We start from the raw sequence: 22715 nt of genomic DNA, 5'->3' as shown, positions 1-22715 counted from the left end.
CCAAGGCGAAGTACTTGAAGCACAGCTCTGCGAATAAAATGTGAAGCTTTTCGCTGTAGGTCCTGTACTCAGACCGCACCTCAGTCTCATTGTTGCATTCAACTTGTGCGCAGAGGGAGAGATTTGCAGAGGCACAAATGGCAGTTAGGGCTCTAACATCTGAAAATCTCCCTCCAATATCTTGGCTGAGATCACATAGTGAATGAATGTGGGTCAGCCACCTGCGAACTCAAAATGCTCCCAGTCCTTTGCTCTGAGCATTGGACCTATTAGATCACTGCCTCTCTGAGTGCAGTTGACTAAATTTTTTTTTTAATGAAATGCTGTTGCAATAAGGTTACTAAGCACTGCGGAGAAGTCCGTCTCACACCACACTGCAGCTGGAGCAGAGTAGGCTTCAGATTGGGGCAGAGGGGTGGTTAATCATGTCTTGGCAAAACAAAGCAGTAAACACAGTGGACTAGTGTCTTCTGTTAGTCTTAAAGGTGCCACAGGACCCTCTGTTGCTTTTTACAGTAAACACAGTGGACTAGTTCCTCACTTGGTATAAATCAGCAAAGCTCCATTGATGACTTGGAGTTTTGCTGACATACACCAGCTGAGGTTCTGGTCTAGTCTTTGTGACCAAAAGCATCATTAGAGAGAAAAGGGGGGAAATCCATGCGTAACAGGAAACAACAAGCATCTTAAATTGAGAATTACCAATAATGTAGGTCTGGATGGGGGGAATTACAATAGTTAGTCTTTATAAACTCGACATGGAAGTTATGAGTTTGTTCACAAAGGCTTGGATTTTCAGTGGGGTTCATAGAATATCAGGGTTGGAAGGGACCTCAGGAGGTCATCTAATCCAACCCCCTGCTCAAAGCAGGACCAATCCCCAAACAGATTTTTGCCCCAGATCTCTAAATGGCCCCAAGGATTGAACTCCCAACCCCCTGGGTTTAGCAGGCCAATGCTCAAACCACTGAGCTATCCCTCCCCCTGGCTTAGATGCCCAGATCCCACTGGATCCCAGAGCAACTTCCTCTGAGATTTTTAGAGTCTAAATTGATAACCCTGAGTCACCATTTCCTGCAGTAATTAGTCCTGCTATAAATAGAACCTATTTTATCATCACTCAAGCATGCATCTCTATTACAAAATGTGCTCTGGAAATCCGACATTGGGGATTCTCTTTTTATGGACTTTTTCTAATTGCAAACACCCAATTTGAGTACGGGTTTAATTCTCTTGAATTCACGGAAGGAAAGAGTTTAGGGTTTGCAGCAGTTACTGCTAATAGTTCTTTGTTTTTTCTTTGGTACGTTTTCTTTCTTTAGTACAAATTGCCTGCACGCACTGAAATCAGCTGGAAACCAGATGGCAAAATCTTGGCTCTTGGTAACGAAGATGGGTATGTTTTCTTTAAGGCCTAGGTTAATGCTAATGTCATAGAATCATAGAATATCAGGGTTGGAAGGGACCTCAGGAGGTCATCTAGTCCAACCCCCTGCTCAAAGCAGGACCAGTCCCCAACTAAATCATATATGCAATCAACTGCTGATTAAGTAAATTCATCTAGAGTCAGCATAGTGACTGCTCTGATTTATCTCTGACCGTCAGCCCTGTCAGTGTATCTGAGGGAGGAGGAATTTCTTGTTTTCATGTCAGTGAAACAGTTCTACCTAGAACAACTTATGCTGGAGGCTGGTGCTTCCAGCATGGCACTGCCCGTGCATCTCAGTCCTGATCGGTAATATTCTCTATCATCCCAGAGCTGGGTCTCTCATGAGCGCATGCAACCCATCATGCCATAGTGTATGTTGATTTTTAAAAGTGACTGATAAGGTTCAGGATGCTTGTTTGCACCTGTGACTTAAGCCAGGATTTGAGCCAGGTTTACGGAGGTGAAAATCTCATTAATTTCTTGAATCATTCCAACCCACATTCTGTCATTATACCCTGTTACTGTGCAGTAACAACAGAATATTCACATTGGGGATGGAACATAGATCCTTTAGCCAATCCCAGCATTTCTCATGTTGTGTTTTTTGTTTGTTTTAATTACAGATCAATTGAAATATTTCAGGCTCCTAACTTGAGATTGCTCTGCACCATCCAGCAACATCATAAACTGATTAATGCTATTCGCTGGCATCATGAGCACGGGACCCAGCCAGAGCTGAGTTACATGATAGCGTCAGGCTCAATCAATGCCATCATTTATGTGCATAACCTAAAGGGTGTCATAGGTAACTGCCTGGGCTTATACTTTCAGATGTTGCAGGAATGTGATTTTTTTCCCCCCTTCAGTATTTTCCTTTCCTTACACTCCCTAGGGGGCTCTGCGACTGTCTTTCACTACTTGACTCTGAAGGGAGTTGATTTTGTCCTTTTCCTTACCTTTTTAATAATAAGTATTTGTTTTGGGGTCCCATTCTCATGTTCACTTCCCCAGGCAGCAGGGCTTGGGACTGTTGGCAAGGACTGCATGCATAACCCCTGAATGGGGAGAGGCGCCTTGTATCTCATCAGGGATCATTCCCAGGCCTGCGTAAGGAGCAGAATTGATAGGGAGCTGGCAACAAGGCTCCGATGGGGTGCAGTACACTCTTCTGATTGTAGGGGGGGGCTCACTTGTTTTGGTTCTCTGAAAAAATTGCTTATTGCTTGTGTCTTGAAATACATGGGGGGGCGGGGGGGGTAGAGAAATTTGTGACATATTGAACTGTGAGAAATCTCAGCTTAAAAAGAGTTTGCATATTTCACAGTGCTGTTAATTTCCAACGTGCACGTGATGCGAGAAAAATTTCAGTTGCAATATGGGGAGAAGTGAATTAGTGTGATTATGGTATGAATGCAGCCAATAGAAGGCAACTTTATTTTGCTTCGTCCTTTGTGCGCACCCTCTCCTAAAACTCTTGACAGAGGTAACTAATAAAACAGCATGCTGCATTGTTGAACATTGTAAGCCAAGCTTTCAGTACACAGGGTTCGGGTGCATGTGCACTGGTTCACCTACTTTTGCATATGCAGTTTTGTCCACTGCTTTGCTCAGACAAAGAAAGGCATGCCCCAGGGCTCCTTGCCAACTGCGAATGTGGCCTGATGTCACAATTTCCATTCCACTGGAGTGACTTGTCCTCCCAACCTTACCTGACCTCCATTGTTTGCTTTCAGAGAGCTCTTCAAAAACCCCTGTGACGATAACAGAGCCTTTTCGAACTCTGGTGGGCCACACGGCTAAAATCACCAGTCTGGCATGGAGCCCGCATCATGAGGGGAGATTAGTATCTGCTTGCTACGATGGCACAGCACAGGTATGGTTGTGGGACCACTTATGATTACATTTCTTTTGTTTTCAAATCCTCCTTCCTCTGCAATTTTTTTAATACCGAGTTGACTGCAGAGTATTTGGGGATGACTCCTGTGCCAGATAAACTGTGGTATTGCTGAAAACGTCTCTGTGATAGAAATCTGCCGAAAAGGACAGCATGATTTTCCCCTACCTTTCTGTTAGTACCTGTTTCCAAACAGTAATCACCTTCTGTTTTTGCAGAGTGAGAGATGAAACCATTACTGGGAATCACTGTAAGTCTAGCAACTGGGAATGCAGGAGTCTGCAGGATAAAATTGTAAAGTGAAAGACTTCTTGGCTTCTTTAGCAGCACCAGAGATGAATGGTGTGGAGAAAGTGAATAAGGAAATGTTATATGAAGGGATAAATAACACAAGGACCATGGTCACCCAGTGAAAAAGTTAATAGGCAGCAGTTTTAAAACAAACATAAGGAAGTACTTCTTAACACAACTCACAGTTAACCTGTGGAACTCATTGCCAGGGGATGTTGTGAAGGCCAAAACTATAACGGGGTTCGAAAAGAATTAGATACATTCATGGAGGATAGGTCCAGCAATGGCTGTTAGCCAAGATATAGTCATGGATGCAAACCTGTGCTCTGGGTGTCTGTAAACTTCTGACTTCCAGAAGCTGGGGCTGGATGACAGGGAATGGATCATTTGCTAATTGCCCTTTTCTGTTCATTTCCTCTGAAGCATCTGGCACCAGCAGCTGTTGGATACTGGGCTAAATGGACCATTGGTCTGACTCAATATGGTTATTCTTATGTGTGTTTTTGGTTGGAGGAGAAAATGAAACAGTAAAAGTAGTAAGGACTTCCTGATGATGCCTCTGGCACTGAAATAATTGTGTAGAATGAAAATGCAGAGAACTGCATAGAACTGGTTGGAAATTGATATTTTAAAATTTGTCGTCTTCACAAGTTGGGACAGTCAAAATATCAAAATTTTCTGTGGAGTGAAAATTTCTAAAAATATTGATTGGGAAATGTAGAAACTAGACATTTCAACATTCCAGAATCAGAATATTTTATTTCAGTTTGTTGAACCCAATTGAAACATTTATTTTTGTCTTGAATCAATATTAATCTGGTTCTCATGAGCTGCTGTTGTACCTTTTGGGAATTGTGGTTCCAGTGCCTCATGCACCCAAGCTCCTCTGGGCTGCACTCCCTGGCTGAACTACATCTCCCATGATGCATCATGGCAGTTTAAGCAAAGGGGAGACTGCTGTGGATTGTGTGTTAAATGTCAGACGAAGTTAAACCAAAATGTTTCGCTTTGTTCAACCTGACCCCAAATTGAATATTTTGTTTAAATTTTCAAACATTTCTGGCAAAACCTGAATTTTTTTAATGGAAAATTTTAACTAAATGGGAACTGTATTTTCCACTGGAAAAAAATATTCATTGCACAGTTCCCATCCAGCTCTATAGAAGTTCTGCAATGGAAATGCAGAACTTGGCACTATCTTCTTATCGATCAGTACTGCGCATCTCACTTATGGGAAAATATTCACACTACACTAATTCTACAGTAAGAATGCCTTAAAGATTAACTAAAACATCTAAGTGCCCATGTGATGAATAAAAGAAGTTGTTTACAGACATTCCTATTTTAGAGTTAAATATTTGAACATCATCTCCCTTTCACTTACTTGCCAAATTTTGGACCTAAAGAGGAAAGAGAGACACACACAGACACACACGCACAGACAACTATCTCTGTTTTAGATGTAAGTGATCACATCTCTCAACAGAAGGAAAGCGCAGAATCCTAGCCTGAGAGCAAGAGAATGGGTTTTCAAATAATTTTGTTAAATATATTTGCAACGTAGTCTGATCATCTCGTTGAAGTCTGAGTTTACACTGGATAACAGAAGCTTTGATCTTATATTTCAAAACACATCCAGTTTCAAGTCTGCAATGCTTTGCATAGCGTGAGACATCTCTAACAAATAAAGGCCTCTTAATTTGCCCTCCGGTCTTCTGAAGGTATTATCAGTTTTGACACTGAAACTTTTCAGATGAGTGTGTTTTGAATTATTAGACTCAATCACTTAATCCTATTAGAGAACTCCTTAGTTCTAGGGTTATTTATGAGGTCTTTTCATATCTATTAAAGGATATTCTATTGTACCATGTTTCTGGACAGTGCTTAATAGTTGCTGTGTTTAAAGCCATAAGTGACTGCATTTCAGTAATGGTAAACTGATTCACAGGTTCAGTTCATCGGGTCTTTCATCAGCACTTTTGGATCCTTCAGGATAAAAGATGTTACGTGAATGTACAATTGTTATCAGTAGCAACAAAAGGGACTATTCAGCATCTCCTTCTGTGTGTTGGGTTTGGGTTACTGGTTCGTGAAACATTCTAGACTACTTTGGAGACCTCAATGTAAAGCTGCTGGTGATGGGTGAAGATGATGATGCGGAACATTAGAGGGGTATCAGACTTGTTTAGATATTTGGTTTCTCTAAAAAAAGGGCTTTTGTTTTTAGGTGTGGGATGTTCTGAAGGAGGAGCCACTGTGCAATTATCGAGGGCACCGGGGCCGGCTGCTTTGTGTTCAGTGGTCACCAGTGGATCCAGATTCTGTTTATACAGGAGCAGATGACTTTTGTGTTCATAAATGGCTAACCTCAAAGCAGGAGTATACCCGGCCCCCTCAAGGTCAGTATACCTGAGCAGAGGATTCTGTACTGGGCAGGTGTGGGGATAGGAGTAATGAAATAGACAGTGGTAATATTTGTTCTAAATTCAAATTTGCCCTTTAGTTCTTAGGCAGACCCTCAGTGTCCCGGATCAAGTGGAGCTGTAGATGGGACCTCCAGCGTTATAGACTAGGAAGTTAAGCCAGAATGGGAGCTCTGATCTCCAGAGGTGACATGCTAATATCTAAGCAGATTGCTGTCTCTCATAGACATAATTATTGCAATCTTTTCCAGGCAAAAAGAGCACAGACTTGGAGAAAAAAAGGAGCTCTCAACCCAAACTCAAAGCCAAGAAGAAGAAAAAGCCCATGGGGAAGGTTCCAGCAAAGCAGGATGTGAGCGACACAGTGAATGGAGAAGAGGTTGTAGACAATTTGTTAGATGAGAATGGGCTATCAGACCACGAGGAAGAAAAGGAAGCGCAGGAGTTCTCTGACAAGGTCTCTCTGGCAGGTAATTACCAGTCCCAAGATTGTCTTAGTTAATGGAAGAGGCTTAGTAGCCTGCAGATCATGGTCGTGAGAGGGCATGCCCAGGGACCAGATTCTCGGCTGTGCCTGGGACAGCTGAAGAAGGGAGGGTGGCTTTGTGCCACATTCATGCCCCTCTCAAGTGATCCTGGAATCAGCCAGGCTCTGGTTTGTCCCTGGCCCAAACTTGGAGCAGCTTTTGCAGATTCCCTCTAGATTACTGATTTCAATTAATACTTCAAACTACAAGACGTTAAACCTACATTGGAAACAAAGATGCTCAACCCCTCACTGACACTACATTAAACCTTGACACTATGTCTTTTAATGTCTTGGGCTTGTCCATAGCTTCTTGTTTCTTTCATTCATTTAATCCCACAGTTTCCAAGGAGCTCCCTTTGTATCCACGTGTTTGTTCTGTGTCTGACCTGCCAAAACCTTTCATGAACCATAAAACCACTCCCGTGAAAAAGGATCACCCTAAAGAGAAACCAGGTTGGTACATTTCAAGCACAAGTGTCATGACACAGATTGGGTTTAAGGGACCAGACAGAGCCACCATACTTTGAGGCTTGTTTCCTGTAAAAGAGCAGCTTCCCATATTAATGTTACATCAGCTAAGCAATGTCTGGAGAGAGAGAGCTTTCAGAACTATTTATCATGTTAGTTCAAACTACTTTTGATTTAACTGACCCGCCAAGCAGGAAAAATGGCTAAGTTTAGTGTGATATGTGAATGTCTCAGTGCATACAGCTGCTATCTTCAGTATAAACCAGGAGGCAGAAAAACATTTGGTTTGTGCATAGTGATCAGTATTCATAAGGCAGAAAGACCCTAAAACAGATGTCTGTGGTGCTTAGATATAGTTTCTACAGCACCCTAAGTTTCCATTTCTTACTGTGTCATGAGTTGGTTTCTTTTGTGGGAGGGAGAGACATGATTATGGCTAGTGCTGGAACTGTGCGACAATGACTAAAATGTGACTAACTTCATTCCAGTCCCTGATGCCTCTGTGAAGAAGAGAAAACCTCGGTCTATCCTACCTATCAGCACATCTATGGACCAGAGGTCGAAAGACGAATTGCATCAGGACTGCTTGATGCTGGCTACATGTCTAAGATCCAAAGGTACAGGAGAAATGCTGCACTTCCTCTTCCTGCTCAGCTAGGGCATCCCCCCCGCCCCACCTCACCCCGCCCCGCCCCACCCCAAAAGCATTTTGGCCAAGATTACCACAAATGGGTGTCAAAGATAGGGCTCCTGGATCCATATCAAGGCACCTAAATATGGCTTTCGGAGATGAACTTTAGGCATCGCCATGTGAAAATCTTGGCCGTTACATAGGAATGGGTGAACAAATCTTGTTTTATCCTTCCCATAATGCTTCATTCTTCTGCCATTGTGGCCACTTTTTGAGACCGGGGGATTGGAATACCCTTACCAATACTGGGCACATTCTAATCTGGGGTCTAAACAGTGCAGGTGGGATAAAACTTTATACCTGTAGGCATGAAAATTCATGACTTTGGCTTTCCCTGTTAGTAGTCTACTCTGTGTTTGTGTTACAGATTTTATTATTTATAGCAAACTCAAATATGGATTAGTGTCAAGCACAAGAGTATGACTTCATTGCAGGAGAAGTTGGGCTATGAGGGAGATGTCTCTGTTCACACAATGATTTCCTTAGATGCAAAGGGCATAAATCAAAATACTAACTGAACTTGGGTTTGGATAAATATTCTTACTCCACCTTGAAGGTCCTTTAAATCGGATATAGAAGTGGTGTGCATATGAGAACCAATTAGATCCGTTTTGTATATAGGACAGGGAGCAGAAGCTATCTGCTACACGTATTTTTGAAGGTAAAGTGGAGTGTAATTATAAAATGGATTTGAAGGTCTCTTTCTCCTTTCCACCCTCTGTTCCCTGGTTGCTCCTAGTATGTTCACTGCATGTAGATCGTTCTCACTCGCTCTTTGTTTTCTCTCTGGTAGGCCTGAATGAGGGTTTGGCCCCAGACTCAGGGGATCATGTTCATTTGGGGATGTTTACAGATAGAGCTGCACTGTACAGGATGATGGAGGTGGAAGGTAAGTGGGGTAATGAATCAGGTTTGAAACATATCTGATTGTTTCCATTATCCTCCAAATGTGGAGAGAGACGTGAATCTTGTTTAATTTGTGAATGCCCTGTCCATTAAAACAAGGGTGCGAGAGCACTGGCTGGAGCCAGGCATGGTGCCTGGATGAGAAGGCATTGTGCTTGCTTCTCTCAAATTCAGACTTGCAGCCTCTGTTTTAGCCCTGGGTGCACTCGCTTTCCCCTGTGCAGCATAGGGCACTATTGCACTCGTGCTGGTACCGAACCAAGAGGCATGTTTGTTTCAAATAGGAAAAAGCCACTTGGAGAATGGGCACTCGGAGTTGTTCCAGCAGCTCATGTTGTGGAAAGGAGATCTGAAGGGCATCCTCCAGTCAGCTGCTGAGCGGGGAGAGTTGACAGACCAGCTGGTAGCAATGTCACCCATGGGTATGTTTGTTCTTCTAACATGTAAGCAAATGGATTTAGCTCTTAAGGGTATCCTAGTGTTAGTTGTGCAGGACCCGAAGCAGGTCTTGTCTGTAACACTGTGCTAACAATACCTGCATACAAAACAGACAGAGAGAAATCCCCATAGACAATCTCTGGGACTGGGGGAGGAGGGAAGAATGCCCTGTGAATTCCTTTCGGATTCCCAGACAGGGCAATCATCTACTTCCAAGCACAAAAACGAATTGTCCTCTGACATGTGATGGTCCTTTCAGTCATTTGATTTTTGTTTAAATAAACTTGTAAGAACTGATCCTGGTACCGTCTAGTCCCATGGTCACTTCCAAACTTTTTCCCTGTCCCATTGCTTAGGTGACTCAATTTAGAATGTTTACAACATAACGAGCTATCCTAAGGCAGAAACGGGCTATGTGCAGAAGTCACTGAGTTTAGAAGTCAGTTTTACAGGGAATCCTTCCTAAGTGTACGTCCTTGTCTTTAGCTGTGCTACCTTCTGTCTTGCAGCTGGCTATCAGGCCTGGGTGTGGACAGTAGAAGTTTTCGCGAAACAGCTGTGCTTTCAGGAACAGTATGTCAAGGCTGCCTCTCATCTCCTCTCCATTCACAAAGTGTACGAGGCTGTGGAGCTACTGAAAACGAACCATTTTTACAGGTCACTGCACTGGACCATTTTGATAGTTTTTAATGCAAATGGAGAGGTCTGACTGTTGTCAATTTCACTTCTTGGCTTTGATGTACTAGTATGTTACTGTAATATCTGAATCACAGATGTTGCAGGGGACTACACCTCTACCTCGATATAACGCGACCCGATATAACACGAATTCGGATATAACGCGGTAAAGCAGTGCTCCGGGGGGGCGGGGCTGCGCACTCTGGATCAAAGCAAGTTCGATATAACGCGCTTTCACCTATAACGCGGTAAGATTTTTTGGCTCACGAGGACAGCGTTATATTGAGGTGTATTTAAAAGGAACTAGACAACTTAAAAATCAGACTTTTGTCTGAATTTATTTAACTACTGCTACAGGTAACTCCTAAGATCACTGAAAGAGATTAGAGAAAAGATGTACTAATTTCTTTCTTTTGTGAATTTGGCAGTACTTTGCTTTCAGTCAGTCCCACTTTTTCTTTGGTATAGCCAGTCAGTTTTTTTCTTTTGTTTGCTTGACTGAGAAAACATTTTACAAAATAGAGAAATAGACAAAATCATAATACTTAGTGGGCAAGGGGACCCGGGCAGGTTTTTTGTCTGTGAAACTACTGTTAACTCATTATTACTTTAGTTTACTGGATTTCAAATGGATGTTCCTTTTTTAAATTAAATAGGATGCAGTGAAATAACAATGAATGGAAACATTCTCATTACCATTAGTTACTGTAAACAAGATACATATTTTAAAATAAACTCTCCCCTAGGCATACCGCATTGCATAGCTAGCCAGGTGTGTTTGCATTTTTTGGTTTCCTCAGAAGCATCGGGTATTTGCAGCTACTGGAGGTGGAATCCCATAATTAATTGAACCAATAGCTTGATCGATTGAGAGAATTCTTTCCTACATCTTGGGCCTAAAATACTTCAGCCAGTTTCCTTTTGAAACCCCAGGGATACTGTGGCTGTGAAAGGAGTGGGCCTAAGGCTACATCTACACTACGGGGGGGGGGGGGGGGTGTCGATTTAAGATACGCAAATTCAGCTACGCGAATAGCGTAGCTGAATTCGACGTATCAGATCCGACTTACCCTGTTGTGAGGACGGCGGCAAAATCGACTGCCGCGGCTCCCAGTCGACGGCGCTTACTCCCACCTCCGCTGGTGGAGTAAGCGCGTCGATTCGGGGATCGATTGTCGCGTCCTGACAAGACGCGATAAGTCGATCCCCGAGAGATCGATTTCTACCCGCCGATTCAGGCGGGTAGTGTAGACCTAGCCTTAGTGTGTGGTCTTGTATGCAGGTAATATTTTAAACTGGATTCTCTCATACGAGTTTCTCTTGTTTGCCGCAGGGAAGCGATTGTAATTGCTAAGGCCAGGTTGCGTCCCGAAGATCCAGTCCTGAAGGATCTCTACACCTGCTGGGCATCAATACTGGAAAAAGATGGTCATTATTCCACAGCAGCCAAATGGTAGGTGCCAGCCAGAGGGGAACAACATGGTCTTACTGGCTAAAAGCGAGAACCTTCCTAGCTCTTCTGGAGAGACTGTTCTAAACATAATGGCTGAGATTTTTGAGAAATTGAGTGTTCGTTTTGGTGGCCCCATTTTAAGATTTTCTGAGAGAGGAATGAGAGAGAAGGTGGGTGAGGTCATATCTTTTATTGGACCAACTTCTGTTGGTGAAAAAGACAGGCTTTCGAGCTCCACAGGGCTCTTCTTCAGGTCAGGGGAAAGTACTGGGAGAGTCGCAGCTAAATACAAGGTGGAAGAGATTGTTAAGCATAAGGAGTTAACACATGTTGCAAGAGACCATTCGAAATGAAGTAGGCATTTAACACCTCTGCAGTCATAGGACATAAGTGGGTTACAGACTTGTAACAAGCCATAAATCCAGTATCTCTGAGGCCATGATTTCTGGTGACTGTAATTACACGGCCCTGATTATCTTAGTATCTGAGCACCTCAGTCTGTATCCTCACAACACCCCTTTGAGGTAGGGAAGTGCTGTTACCTCCATCTTACAGATGGGGAACTGAGGCACAGAGACTGAGGCCTGCTGTACACAACCGAGTTAGGTCGATGTAAATCGACCTTACTCTGCAAGCGTCTATACTACAATGTTGTTCCCGAAGGCGCCCACTACACTGACCTAATAACTCTACCTCTGTGAGAAGCATAGTGCTTAGGTCGATATAGTTAGGTCAATGCAATGTCAGCGTAGACACTGCATTGACTGTTCCTGCAGCCGCTGGTGGCTGACCGCCCAGAGCCCCGCGGCTTGGGGCTCGCAGCTCTGGGCAGTCAGTGCCCCTACTGTCCGTTAAATCGGTGGAAGTGCTCCTGGTGAGGATGCATACCACTGACAGAAGGAACATAGGGTAGCCAAGAAAAATCTATTTTTATTACTGCAGTGGTTGTACGTTGACTTAACTTAAGTCGACTTACTTTTGTAGTGTAGACTTGCCTGGAGTGAATTTCATGCAGGATGTCTGTGGTGGAGCAGGGAACTGAACCCAGCTCCCAAGTCCCAGGCGGGCATCCCAACTGCTGGGCCATCCTTCCTCCACCTCCGTTGTTTCAAGTTGGATACTCCCAACTGAGGCTCCCAAAGTCACCCATCACTTTTGAAAACTGTCATCATCTGTTGGAATAGTTTTACCTCAGCCTGCCAACTTTCTCATGTGGTGCTGATGCTGACTTCTGAGTTTAGGTGGTGTTCTGATGTCCACGCTTCATAAAGGATGTTGGGAAAATTGGAAAGGGTTCAGAAAAGAGCTACGAGATCTGGAAAAACATGTCTCGTAGCAAAAGACTTCAGAAGCTCCATCTATTTAGTTTATCCAAGAGAAGCTTAAGAGGTGACTTGATATGGCCTACAAGTACCTACGTGAGGAAGATATTTCTGATACTAGAGGGCTCTTTACTCTAGTAGAAAAAGGCTTAACAAGATCCAGTGGTCAAAAGCTGAAACTAGACAAATTCAGACTAGAAATAAGGTGCAAATTTTTAACTATGAAGGTAAATAACCATTGAAACAACTTACCAAGGGACTGGATTCTCCATCACTTGAAGTCTTTATATCAAGACTGAATGTCTTTTGAAGAGAGATGCTACAGCTTAAATAGGGATGGGCAGGTATAACTTTCCTCCCCCAGAATCTCTCATTTCCTGTGCCTGGTGTGCATGCCATCAGTCGTTTCACTTCAAAGCAGGCAGAGATATCTACAGGTGATGTGACTGCAGGCTTTCCCCTTGGAGTCCTGCACCCGATCAGCTGCCACCTGTTTGCCGTAGATCTTTTGAAAAGGGAAGATGAGAACAGCTCTTGGAATGAAGAAGTGGGAGAGCGAGAGAGAGAGAGAGACTCCTACAGCGCAGGTTGGGGCTGCTGCAATGTGTAGTAGGAAAATGACATCTTAATACTAACCTGCTGCTAATTAGTTTTCATCTCTCTCTCTAGTTACCTGGGGGCTGCCTCTCCCTATGATGCAGTTAAAGTGCTGGCAAAAAAAGGGGATGTGGTATCCCTTAAAACGGCGGCAGAGTTGGCTCAAATAGTTGGAGAAAAGGATCTGGCGACAACATTTTCTTTCCGATGTGCTCAGGAGCTGCTATCGGCCAGGAATTGGGTGGGGGCACAGGAGGTCCTTCGGCAGCAGGAAAGCTTATTGGTGAGTTTGCTTCCCCCTATAGCAGGGGTGGCCAACCTGAGCCAGAATTTACCAATGTACATTGCCAAAGAGCCACAGTAATACGTCAGCAGCCCCCCAGCAGCTCCCGCTCCCAGCTCCTCCCACCCACCGGCAGCCCCGCCAATCAGCGCCTCCTCCTCCCTCCCGATCAGCTGTTTCCTGGTGTGCAGGAGGCTGGGGGGTGGGGGAGCGAAGGCACGGGCTCAAGGGAGGGTGCGGGAAGGGGTGGAGTGGGGGCAGGGTCCGTGGCAGAGCCAGGGGCTGAGCAGTGAGCACCCCCCCGCACATTGGAAAGTTGGCGCCAGTAGTTCCAGCCCCAGAGTCAGTGCTTATATTAACTTCTGAAGAGCCACATGTGGCTCCGGAGCCACAGGTTGGCCACCCCTGCCCTACGGCAACAGGCTCCTTCCAGATACAGACCCACTTAGCAACCACTCGACTTGCATTAGAACAGCCTGCAGATATTGCTGTGATCCGGCTGAAAACTCCCTTTGGGGTTCTTCCTGACTGAAAAGTTTTGCCCAAGGTTTATTTCTATAGCACTGTGTGTGTGTGATACTTTGCAGACATAAGCAAAGGGTCCCTGTCATGGGTGGTTTGCAATCCAAGATAGATAGGATATCCCCATGCATACCTAACATGGAGGAGTGGAAGGGCGAGAGATGCCAAAACACATGGAAGGGGAGAACTGGACCCTGGGAGAGCATTTTTGTCTTTTTTTTTAAATAATGAGTTACCGTTGTTGAATTGTCCTGTGACTTTTTTTAATATACAACTATGATCCGGTGTTGCAGTGGGGTCACTCTACCTAAGCAGAGGTCAGCAGTGGGAAGAATATGTAGCTCAGTATCTTCCTAAAAGATACACACTAGCTCAGCCAAGCCTTAATATTGCAATTGGTGGGCAAAATTCTCTGGCTTGAGTTCTGGAGGAGGGCCGACTATATGATCATAAGGGTCTTCTTCTGGCCTATAAATACCATCCCACAGTAGCGCTGCCTGGAGCACGGAGCTAGTGAAACAAGATTTCACTGAACTTACTTGCCAGGGGGGTTTATTCAGTCTGCTCTCATATCGTTGAAGGTTTTTCTTTATCCTCAGATTTAGCAACAGTTCAGCGCATTCTTCCATTTCGCTTTCAGGGACAAAGACTAGTTTTCTGCCTTAACGAATTGCTGTGCAAATGCCTTAGCAAAAGGAATCCAACTGAACGGAAAAGCTGCTCTCTGCCCTGTTACCACAGCTGGGTTGTGAGGAACCAGGGCTCTTTCCTGGAGCTGGTGAGCGAGGTGTGGCGGAGCGTGTTTGGTGTGAATACCACTGAACAAGCCAAGACTGTATTTGAGCAGCTGCACAGTATTGAGTATCCTCCTGCCACCAGCAACACACATCCCAAACAGGTAATTTATCTAGAATCTGTGTGTACTAGCACTTGCGCCTCTGAAAGTGGGGACAGGGTGAGGTAATAGAATAGAACCTTGATTTTACAAATGCCGATCTTGCGATCGAGCACTTATATGAACCATTTTTCCCAAGGTGGGGAGGGAGGGAAGAATCACGTAATGAAAATTGTCTGTGAAGAACAAGTCTTCCCGTTCCGGTGCCTTCATTGCAGTGGTGTGAAGGGCAAGAAGAAAGTGAGGCAGTGCCCCGTACTGAACCTTATGCAACAGACCTACTGTAATTTTGAGATGTTCCATTTAATGTTTTTGATTTTTATGAACTCCACAATCTCCAGTAGGGAAAATAGGGGTTCTACTGTAATGCAAGCACAACTTTAACTATAGGACTGGGGTCACAACAGCACTAACCATTCACTGTGTGGCAGACTGTATTGGCTCCCATGACCAGGTTGATGGTTCAAGACTGTGTATAAAAAGATGCTAGGAGGGGAAGAGTGCTCTTAGGGCTTGTCTACATTACCCGCAGGAGTGTAGGTGAAGTTGCGTAACTTAGATCGATCTCCGCGCCCCCCGTGGAGACCAGACCTTAGCGTTGAAGTACTAGATCGGGACCCAGGAGATCTCAGTTCAGTGTTCAGCTCTGCTCCAGACTCCCGGTGTGACTTTGGATGAGTTACTTAACCTTTCCATAGTCCTGTTTCCTCAGCTGTAGAATAGGATGCATGCTTGCCGTTGTAAAGCCCATAGTCCTACTTGCCGCTCTAAAGTGCTTTGACCTCCTCAGCTGAAAGAGGATATGTACATTGTAGCAGAGCTAAGTGGGACTCTTCTGGGTTCCTTTCACAATGAAAACAACCTGTAAGCCTTGCATATGGCTGCACTTCTATTATCCTGAAGACCCCTTCGTGGCTTGCAACAGAACTCTTAACAAGGACCCTGCTGCTTTCTCTAGCTCCTGTTCCATATCTCCCACGATCTCACCCTAGCAGTGCTGAGCCATGAGACAGCTTCATGGGATGAGGCAGTGAAGGCTATTCTTGGAGCTGTGACCCGCAGCTATGATGCCGGGAACTTTATTCTTATGCAAGAAATCTGCAATCTCCTCCTTCCCAAAGGTAAACCTCCTCCTTCAGTTTGCTGGCATTGTGAGCAGCTCTTCAGTGCGGGATCTCCATAAACGCCAGTCCCCTCAGTGGGCTTTACTAGATCTTAGTAGAACTCAAAAGAAGGAGACATTCCCATCAGCACATCCACGCTCACACTAGTTAGGCTAAAACATTGTGTAAGGGAGATCGACTCTCCAGCTTCAAGATGTAAACCAACCACTAACTACCTGGGGTTAGGAAGAAACTACCCGGTTATTCCATAATTGTCCTCTGCAGGGTTACTTACATCTTCCTCTGAAGCATCTGGTATTGCTGGAGTCAGGATACTGGCTAAATGGACCCCAGGGGTGATCTGCTATAGCAATGCCTATTGCATCATTTAGCTTCCAAACCATTGGAAGTTGTGGGGGTCTCTGTAAATGTTAGGAAGCCGTCCCTATCTGCTCACTGCACTTCAAAGCTAACTCCACAGTGAATCTGGGCCCCTTGTGTAGCTTTGCAAAATATGGGCATTGGGCAGTTCTGTGTATTGTTTTGGAGAAACCCTTTTAACACAGCTCTTTTCCAATCCCTTTTCAGGCTGTGATCACCTGAGAGACCATCTGGACAGCACAAACACTCAGAGCATGGCGGCTTACAGAAGTTTAGAGGGCTTTGTGGCTTATGGGCTGCTGTATGATCTATGGTGGAACCTACCCAAGGATTCCCTTGTCTCAATACAGGCTGTGCTGGATTCTGTGCCATGTCCTAGTGAGCAGACAGCTGTTGACCAGAGCTACCCTACAGCTGTCTCTTCCCCTGAAGAAACTGCTAATCAAACTGAGATGGAAGAAAACCTACCCAGCGCAGACCATACCAGTAGGACAGAAAGCAACACAACAGCTAGCTTAAGCGATTTGGGAGAGAGGCAGTTGAAATTGAATGGCTATAAAATGCTCCTTTCCGAAGTGCATGCTGCTTTGCAGAGCACCCAGAAGGATGTATCTGAGGTCCAGCAGACATTGGCAGACATGATCCGCCAGCACCAGCGGAACAACCTCCAGGAAAGCGTAAAAGATGGCGCACAGGAAAGCAAGATGCATGTGAGCTCCGAGATTGAATCGGATGGGCTGGTGTCCCCAAGCCGCCAGAGCCAGTGGTAGGTTTCAAAACAGCGAGGTGCTGAGTGAGATCAGATTCTGCTTTCTCAGTTTGCAGTTGCTCTGGCCTCCAGCTTAATTCATTCACTGTACCAGTCCTGAGAAACTAAAATCACTGATGCTGTTCACATGCCATTTCAAAAACTTGAACAAATGAGAATTCACGTCCGATGGCAAAGGATTGTCGGAGAGCTCTGAACTGAACTGCCACACTCCTAAGCTTACTGTAGATGAGTAAATGCCCTTAAAATACAAAATGCCTTAATGCTGCCTAGCTTAAGCAATGCATTGAAAGGGCAGGCTAGACAGAAGAATTTCTGTCTCTCCATTGGTGCATGATTTGTTTGGCCTTTGTCATTCAAGAGTTGTACGTGGCCATGTTTGGTTTAGTTTACCAGTCTCCCCTGCTTTGAACGTGGGGACAGTACACTTAGGTAAAGCAATTATTGTAACATATGTTATATTCTCTTGACAGTAAAGAAGCAGCAAAGGAACCAGTTTCCCTGCCTGAGCTGATGAAACAGCTGACAGAGGCAAACCAGAAATTAGCAGAATTTCCAGAGAGTTTAAAGGTAAGGTTTAAAATGGGATAATACAGGTCAATAAGATGACAATCTTTGGTGCTTGCTAATAAGGTAGTTTCTTGGCCAAAGAAAATAGCACTTCAGGTGCTATGCTACTATTGCACTCTCCAGTTCTGCAAGTTAACGGGAAGCAGGAGTCTAGATTTAGGCTTGCTCAAGTGTTTCATCTCCACACTGTCTGATGTAGGTAGAGGGGCAAAGTGCTGCTTTTTGCCTGGATATACTTGTTTGTGCCACTTTAAAGAGACAAGTACCCCATCATGTCTGGACAGGAGAAACCACTTCACTGCAGTCCAAAAATGAATGATAGACACATGGCAGCTTGCCATTGGCTCTAGTCACAACACAAAAGTTGCATTGAGAGAGTTCAGTTGGTTACAGTCATCATCTCCTTGGTTAGACTGTTTGCACTAAACCTGAGAAAAGTTTCCTGGGCCACACAACATGAGTAGCTTCTCTAGTTGGGTGAGGTGTTGTAGATTGTTGTGATGTAATTTCCTCCTCAAACGTGACTTCTTCAGTATAGTTAGAAGGACTTTGAGAAGTCTTCACACTAGCTGGAACTTTGAACTACACTCCAGTATGAATCTTTCATGTGCTTTAAAAATATTCCTTACTAGTTATGGTGATTATGTAAGAACATAAGACCAGCCATACTGAGTCAGACAAATGGTCTGTCTAACCCAGTATCCTGTCTTTGACAGTGGCCGGTGCCAGATGCTTCAGAGGGAATGAACAGGGCAATTATTGAGTGATCCATCCCCTGTTGTCCAGCCCCAGCTTCTGGCAGTCAGAGGTTTAGGGACACCCAGAGCTTGGGGTTGTATCCCTGACCACGTTGGCTAATAGCTCTTGGACGGACCGATCCTCTATGAACGTATGGTTTGTTTTTTTTGTTTTTTCCCATTTGAACCCAGTTATACTTCTGGCCTTCACAACATCCCCTGGTGACGTGTTCCAGGGGTTGACTGGACGCTGTGTGAAAAAGTATTTCCTTTTGTTGGTTTTAAACCTGCTGCCTATTGACTTCATTGGGTGACTCCTGGTTCTTGTGTTATGTGAAAGATTAAATAACACTTACTCACTTTCTCCACACCATTCATAATTTTAAGACCTCTATCATATCCCCCATATTTGTCTCTTATACTAAGATGAACAGTCCTAGTCTTTTTAATCTCTCCTCACATGGAAGCTGATCCATACCCCTGATCTCTTTTGTTGCCCTTCTCTGTACTTTTCCCAATTCTAATATATCTATTTTCAGATGGGGTGATCAGAACCACATGCAGTATTCAAGGTGTGAACATATCATGAATTTATATGGAGGCATGATGGTTTTTTGTCTTATTATCTATCCCCTTCCTAATGGTTCCTAACATTCCGTTATCTTTTTTGACTGCCACTGCACATTGAGCAGATGTTTTCAGAGAACTATCCACAATGACTCCCAAGATCTTTCTTGAGTGGGAACAGCTAATGTACACCTCATCGTTTTGTATGTATAGTTGGGATGATGTTTTCCAATGTGCATTTAGCAACACTGAATTTCATCTGCTGTTTTGTCACCCAGTTTTGTGAGATCCCTTTTTAAGTCTTTGCAGTCAGCTTTGGACTTAACTATCTTGAGTAATTTTGTTTCATCTGCAAACTTTGCTACCTCGCTGTTTACCCCTTTTTCCAGACCATTTCTGAGTATGCTGGACAGCACTGGTCCCAGTTCAGATCCTTCAGGGACCCTACTCTTTACCTCTCTCCACTGTAGAACTGATAATTTATTCCTACCCATTGTTTCTTATCTTTTTAACCAGTTTCTGATCCATTGAGAGGACCTTCCTCTCATTCCCATGACTGCTTATTTTGCTTAAGAGCCTTTGGTGACGGACCTTGTCAAAGGTTTTTTGAAAGTCCAGGTACACTATATCTACTGGATCACATTTGTCCATGTTTGTTGACACCCTCAAAGAATTCTAATAGACTGATGAGGCATGATTTCCCTTTACAAAAGCCGTGCTGATACCGTGTTCATCTAGGTGTCTGATAATTCTGTTCTCTTCTGTAGTTTCAACCAGTTTGCCTGGTACTGAAGTTAGGCCTGTGATTGCCTTTGGAGTCTTTTTTTAAAAATCAGTCACCTGGCACAGAGGCTGATTTAAGCTATGCTTTTACTATTCAACCAAGGAATTTCTACCCATAGAGATTCTATGGTACTGCTTGATTCAGTTAAGGTTTTTACTATATTTGACTCTCACAGATAGTGCCACTTCCCCACGAGCACAACCTATTCTCATTCCTGTATATTTGGTACCCTGGTATTACCATGTCCTACTAATCATCATCATTCTACCCTGTTTCTGTGATGCCTATTATATCAGTAGCTTCATTTAATACAAAGAACTTGTTCACCCATCTTTGTATTTAGACTTCTTGCAGTTGTAGACAAGCACTTATAAAATTTGTCAATAGTCTGCCTTCATTTGATGTAATTGAATGGAACTCTTTCATTTGACTGTTCCTCTTAGCTCCTACCTGTACTTTTATCAGCTTCTATCCTCTCTGCTTTTGTAGGATATAAAGTATCCTCCTTAATAAATCCTCCCCTAAGGGATGTCTGTCTGTCTTCCACACCTGTGAGCTTTCCCCTACTCTTTAGTTTAAAAACTCCTCAAACCTTTTTAATTTTACATGCCAGCACTCTGGTTCTGTTTTGGTTAGGTGGATCCCATCCTTTCCATCTAGACTCCTCCATTCCCAATAAACCTAAATCCCTCCTCCAAACAGCATCATCTCATCCATGCTCTGAAACCCTGCAGTTCTGCCTATCTAACTGGCCCCACACATGGAACTGGACGCATTTCAGAGAATGCTACCATGGAGATCCTGGTCTTCAATCTCTTACCTAACAGCAGCCTCAAGGACCTCTCTCTCCAACCTTTGCCTGATGTCACTGGTTCCTACATGTATCATGACCAGTGGCTCCTCCCCAGCATTACACAAGTCTGTACAGATGTCTGAGGTCCGCACCTTTGCACCTGGCAGGCAATTCACCATGTGTAAATAAACGCTTCTTACTAGCTCAGCAATAACAGCTGAAATTAGATGATGAATTAACGTGATATTTTAAAAAAAAATCAATATAAACCCATGTGTGCTTGTCCTCATCCCCTACCCTTCTGGATTCTGCAGTAAAAGTAGAAGGCGGCCGTTCTGATCCTGAATACAAGCTCAAGAAGGAGGAAACAAACTTGGCTAAACACAAATATATTCTGTACTAGAAAAGGGAATGCATTAAACTGCAGCAAAAGATTTGCTTTTCCCAAGTGCTCTTCCACTTTGTGCCACTGTCAGCAGTATTTCCACAGATGGTTTCCCTCTCCCTGAATTACTTTACATGCTAGTACCCCCTTGTTTAAAGAGCAGATAACATCTATGGTTCTCTTTGCAGGTCTTCCCTTTCCCAGATGTGCTGGAGTGTGGCCTTGTGCTACTTCATATTGGATCCCAGTGCCCCACAGAGCTGAGTCCAGAACTGCAGCAACAGGCCTTGGACCTGGTTAGGAAATACAACAGAGCTGAAGTTTATGAAAAAATCTGCAGAAAGTTCTTAACGTGAAGTTATATTCAAGCCCGGGCAGCCTGAGTTACCAGCAGCTGCTCCAAGCCAGGGCTGTACTGTTCTTTTTGAAGTGAAGAACTCTCTCTCTCTCTCTCTGTGGTCACCATACTTTGGAGGATATTTTGTTCTAGAAAATGGAGTACCAAAAATCAAGTTTATATACAGACTCACACTGACTGTCAGTTACTAATGGCCCCTTACAGCCCATAATTGATACTGTGCTTGTAAAAGTGGAAAGCTGCCCTTTGCCTTTAATATATACATCTTGTCTAAATTAGCTTTTTTAAAAACTTTGGGGAGGGGAAATTATGCCAGAGAAGCCCTTGAATTTACATACACATTTGTAACCAAATTAGACTGCTACATCCACACTTTGGCAGTAAAAAGGTAGTAGTTGCCATCTAATTAAAGAGCAGTAACTTGATTTAATTTTAAGCAACTTACTACTTAACCCAGTTTGTCTTGGGCACATGTTTTTTTTGTGTGTGTGGGGGGTGGGGGTAGGGGAAGGCAAAGTGTTTTGCTTCCTCTTTAAATAAAAGTCTTACATTTTGCGCTTTGAATTTAATTTGAAAGATGGTTGGGGAGAAAGAAACCAGAGGTTATTTTTTGAAGGGTATTAGTGTATTAAGCTGACAGTCAGGTTTTATTCACATTGTACCATATGCTACTTTAGGTTCAGTTCTGTCAAACAAATTTTTCCTGACTAAATGAAGTCTCCATGTTCATCTTAGGGGAAGGTAGGAGTGGCAACCTTTTATGAATGTTTGCTGAAGAGGAAAGTAGGTTCCTCCTGTTGCTACATTGATGGTATATTTGGCCCTTTCAGGTGGGATGTAAAAATCAAGGCCTTTGGTATGTGTTAGAGGTGAACTAAGTAACTGTTGACCCTTAATATTTCATGTACAGCTAGCCTCAGGATTCACGTACGGCTTTGCTTGTTTTAATTTGAAATGTCAGTTCTTCCCTTGAAGCCCAGACGTTTGCCATCACAAAAAGCTGAGCTGCAGCTCAAGGAACCTCTGTAACTGAGACCAGCGAGTGTTCAGAGGGATGGATTTACATACATGGTGCAGCTAGGGCAAGGAAATTCAGCATGAGTAAAGCTGGAGCACTTGTTCTGGTCTAACATGTAAACTTGACTTAAAGGGATAGAAGGGAAGGTATTAAAGCTGCTTTGGCAGAGCAGAGATAGGTAGCAGCATATTCATTATACTAAGGAAAAGACCATTTGTAGAAGCGAAGTCCCTAATCTTGGTCTGATGAACCCTTGTTCGTGGTCTATGGAGAAGTAGGTAACCCTAGAATCATGTTGCTTGTGTGCAAATAAACAAATAAAAGGAAGTTCTTCTTCACGCAGCGCACAGTCAACTTGTGGAACTCCTTACCTGAGGAGGTTGTGAAGGCTAGGACTATAACAATGTTTAAAAGGGGACTGGATAAATTCA

General features: G+C 43.9%; 1 protein-coding gene across 1 annotated transcript in view; it reads left to right on the top strand.

Moving 5' to 3' along the window:
- Positions 1 to 21741, top strand: part of GEMIN5 (gem nuclear organelle associated protein 5) — a 33918-nt gene extending 12177 nt beyond the window's left edge. Inside the window, exons 12-28 of the mRNA XM_065408885.1 lie at positions 1323 to 1396; positions 2053 to 2234; positions 3163 to 3302; positions 5842 to 6013; positions 6289 to 6507; positions 6906 to 7019; positions 7523 to 7651; positions 8519 to 8614; positions 8916 to 9053; positions 9579 to 9726; positions 11081 to 11200; positions 13192 to 13402; positions 14565 to 14822; positions 15778 to 15940; positions 16511 to 17069; positions 17546 to 17642; positions 21097 to 21741. Of these exons, the coding sequence (XP_065264957.1) occupies positions 1323 to 1396; positions 2053 to 2234; positions 3163 to 3302; positions 5842 to 6013; positions 6289 to 6507; positions 6906 to 7019; positions 7523 to 7651; positions 8519 to 8614; positions 8916 to 9053; positions 9579 to 9726; positions 11081 to 11200; positions 13192 to 13402; positions 14565 to 14822; positions 15778 to 15940; positions 16511 to 17069; positions 17546 to 17642; positions 21097 to 21264 (2988 nt within the window). The 3' untranslated portion in view covers positions 21265 to 21741. The remainder of the gene's footprint in view (positions 1 to 1322; positions 1397 to 2052; positions 2235 to 3162; positions 3303 to 5841; positions 6014 to 6288; positions 6508 to 6905; positions 7020 to 7522; positions 7652 to 8518; positions 8615 to 8915; positions 9054 to 9578; positions 9727 to 11080; positions 11201 to 13191; positions 13403 to 14564; positions 14823 to 15777; positions 15941 to 16510; positions 17070 to 17545; positions 17643 to 21096) is intronic.
- The last annotated feature ends 974 nt before the right edge of the window (positions 21742 to 22715 follow it).

Source organism: Emys orbicularis, chromosome 8 (genome assembly GCF_028017835.1).
Source record: "Emys orbicularis isolate rEmyOrb1 chromosome 8, rEmyOrb1.hap1, whole genome shotgun sequence".
Lineage (NCBI taxonomy): Eukaryota > Metazoa > Chordata > Testudines > Emydidae > Emys > Emys orbicularis.
The sequence above is the reverse complement of the archived record's forward strand: the minus strand, read 5'-3'. Positions and strand labels throughout refer to the sequence as shown.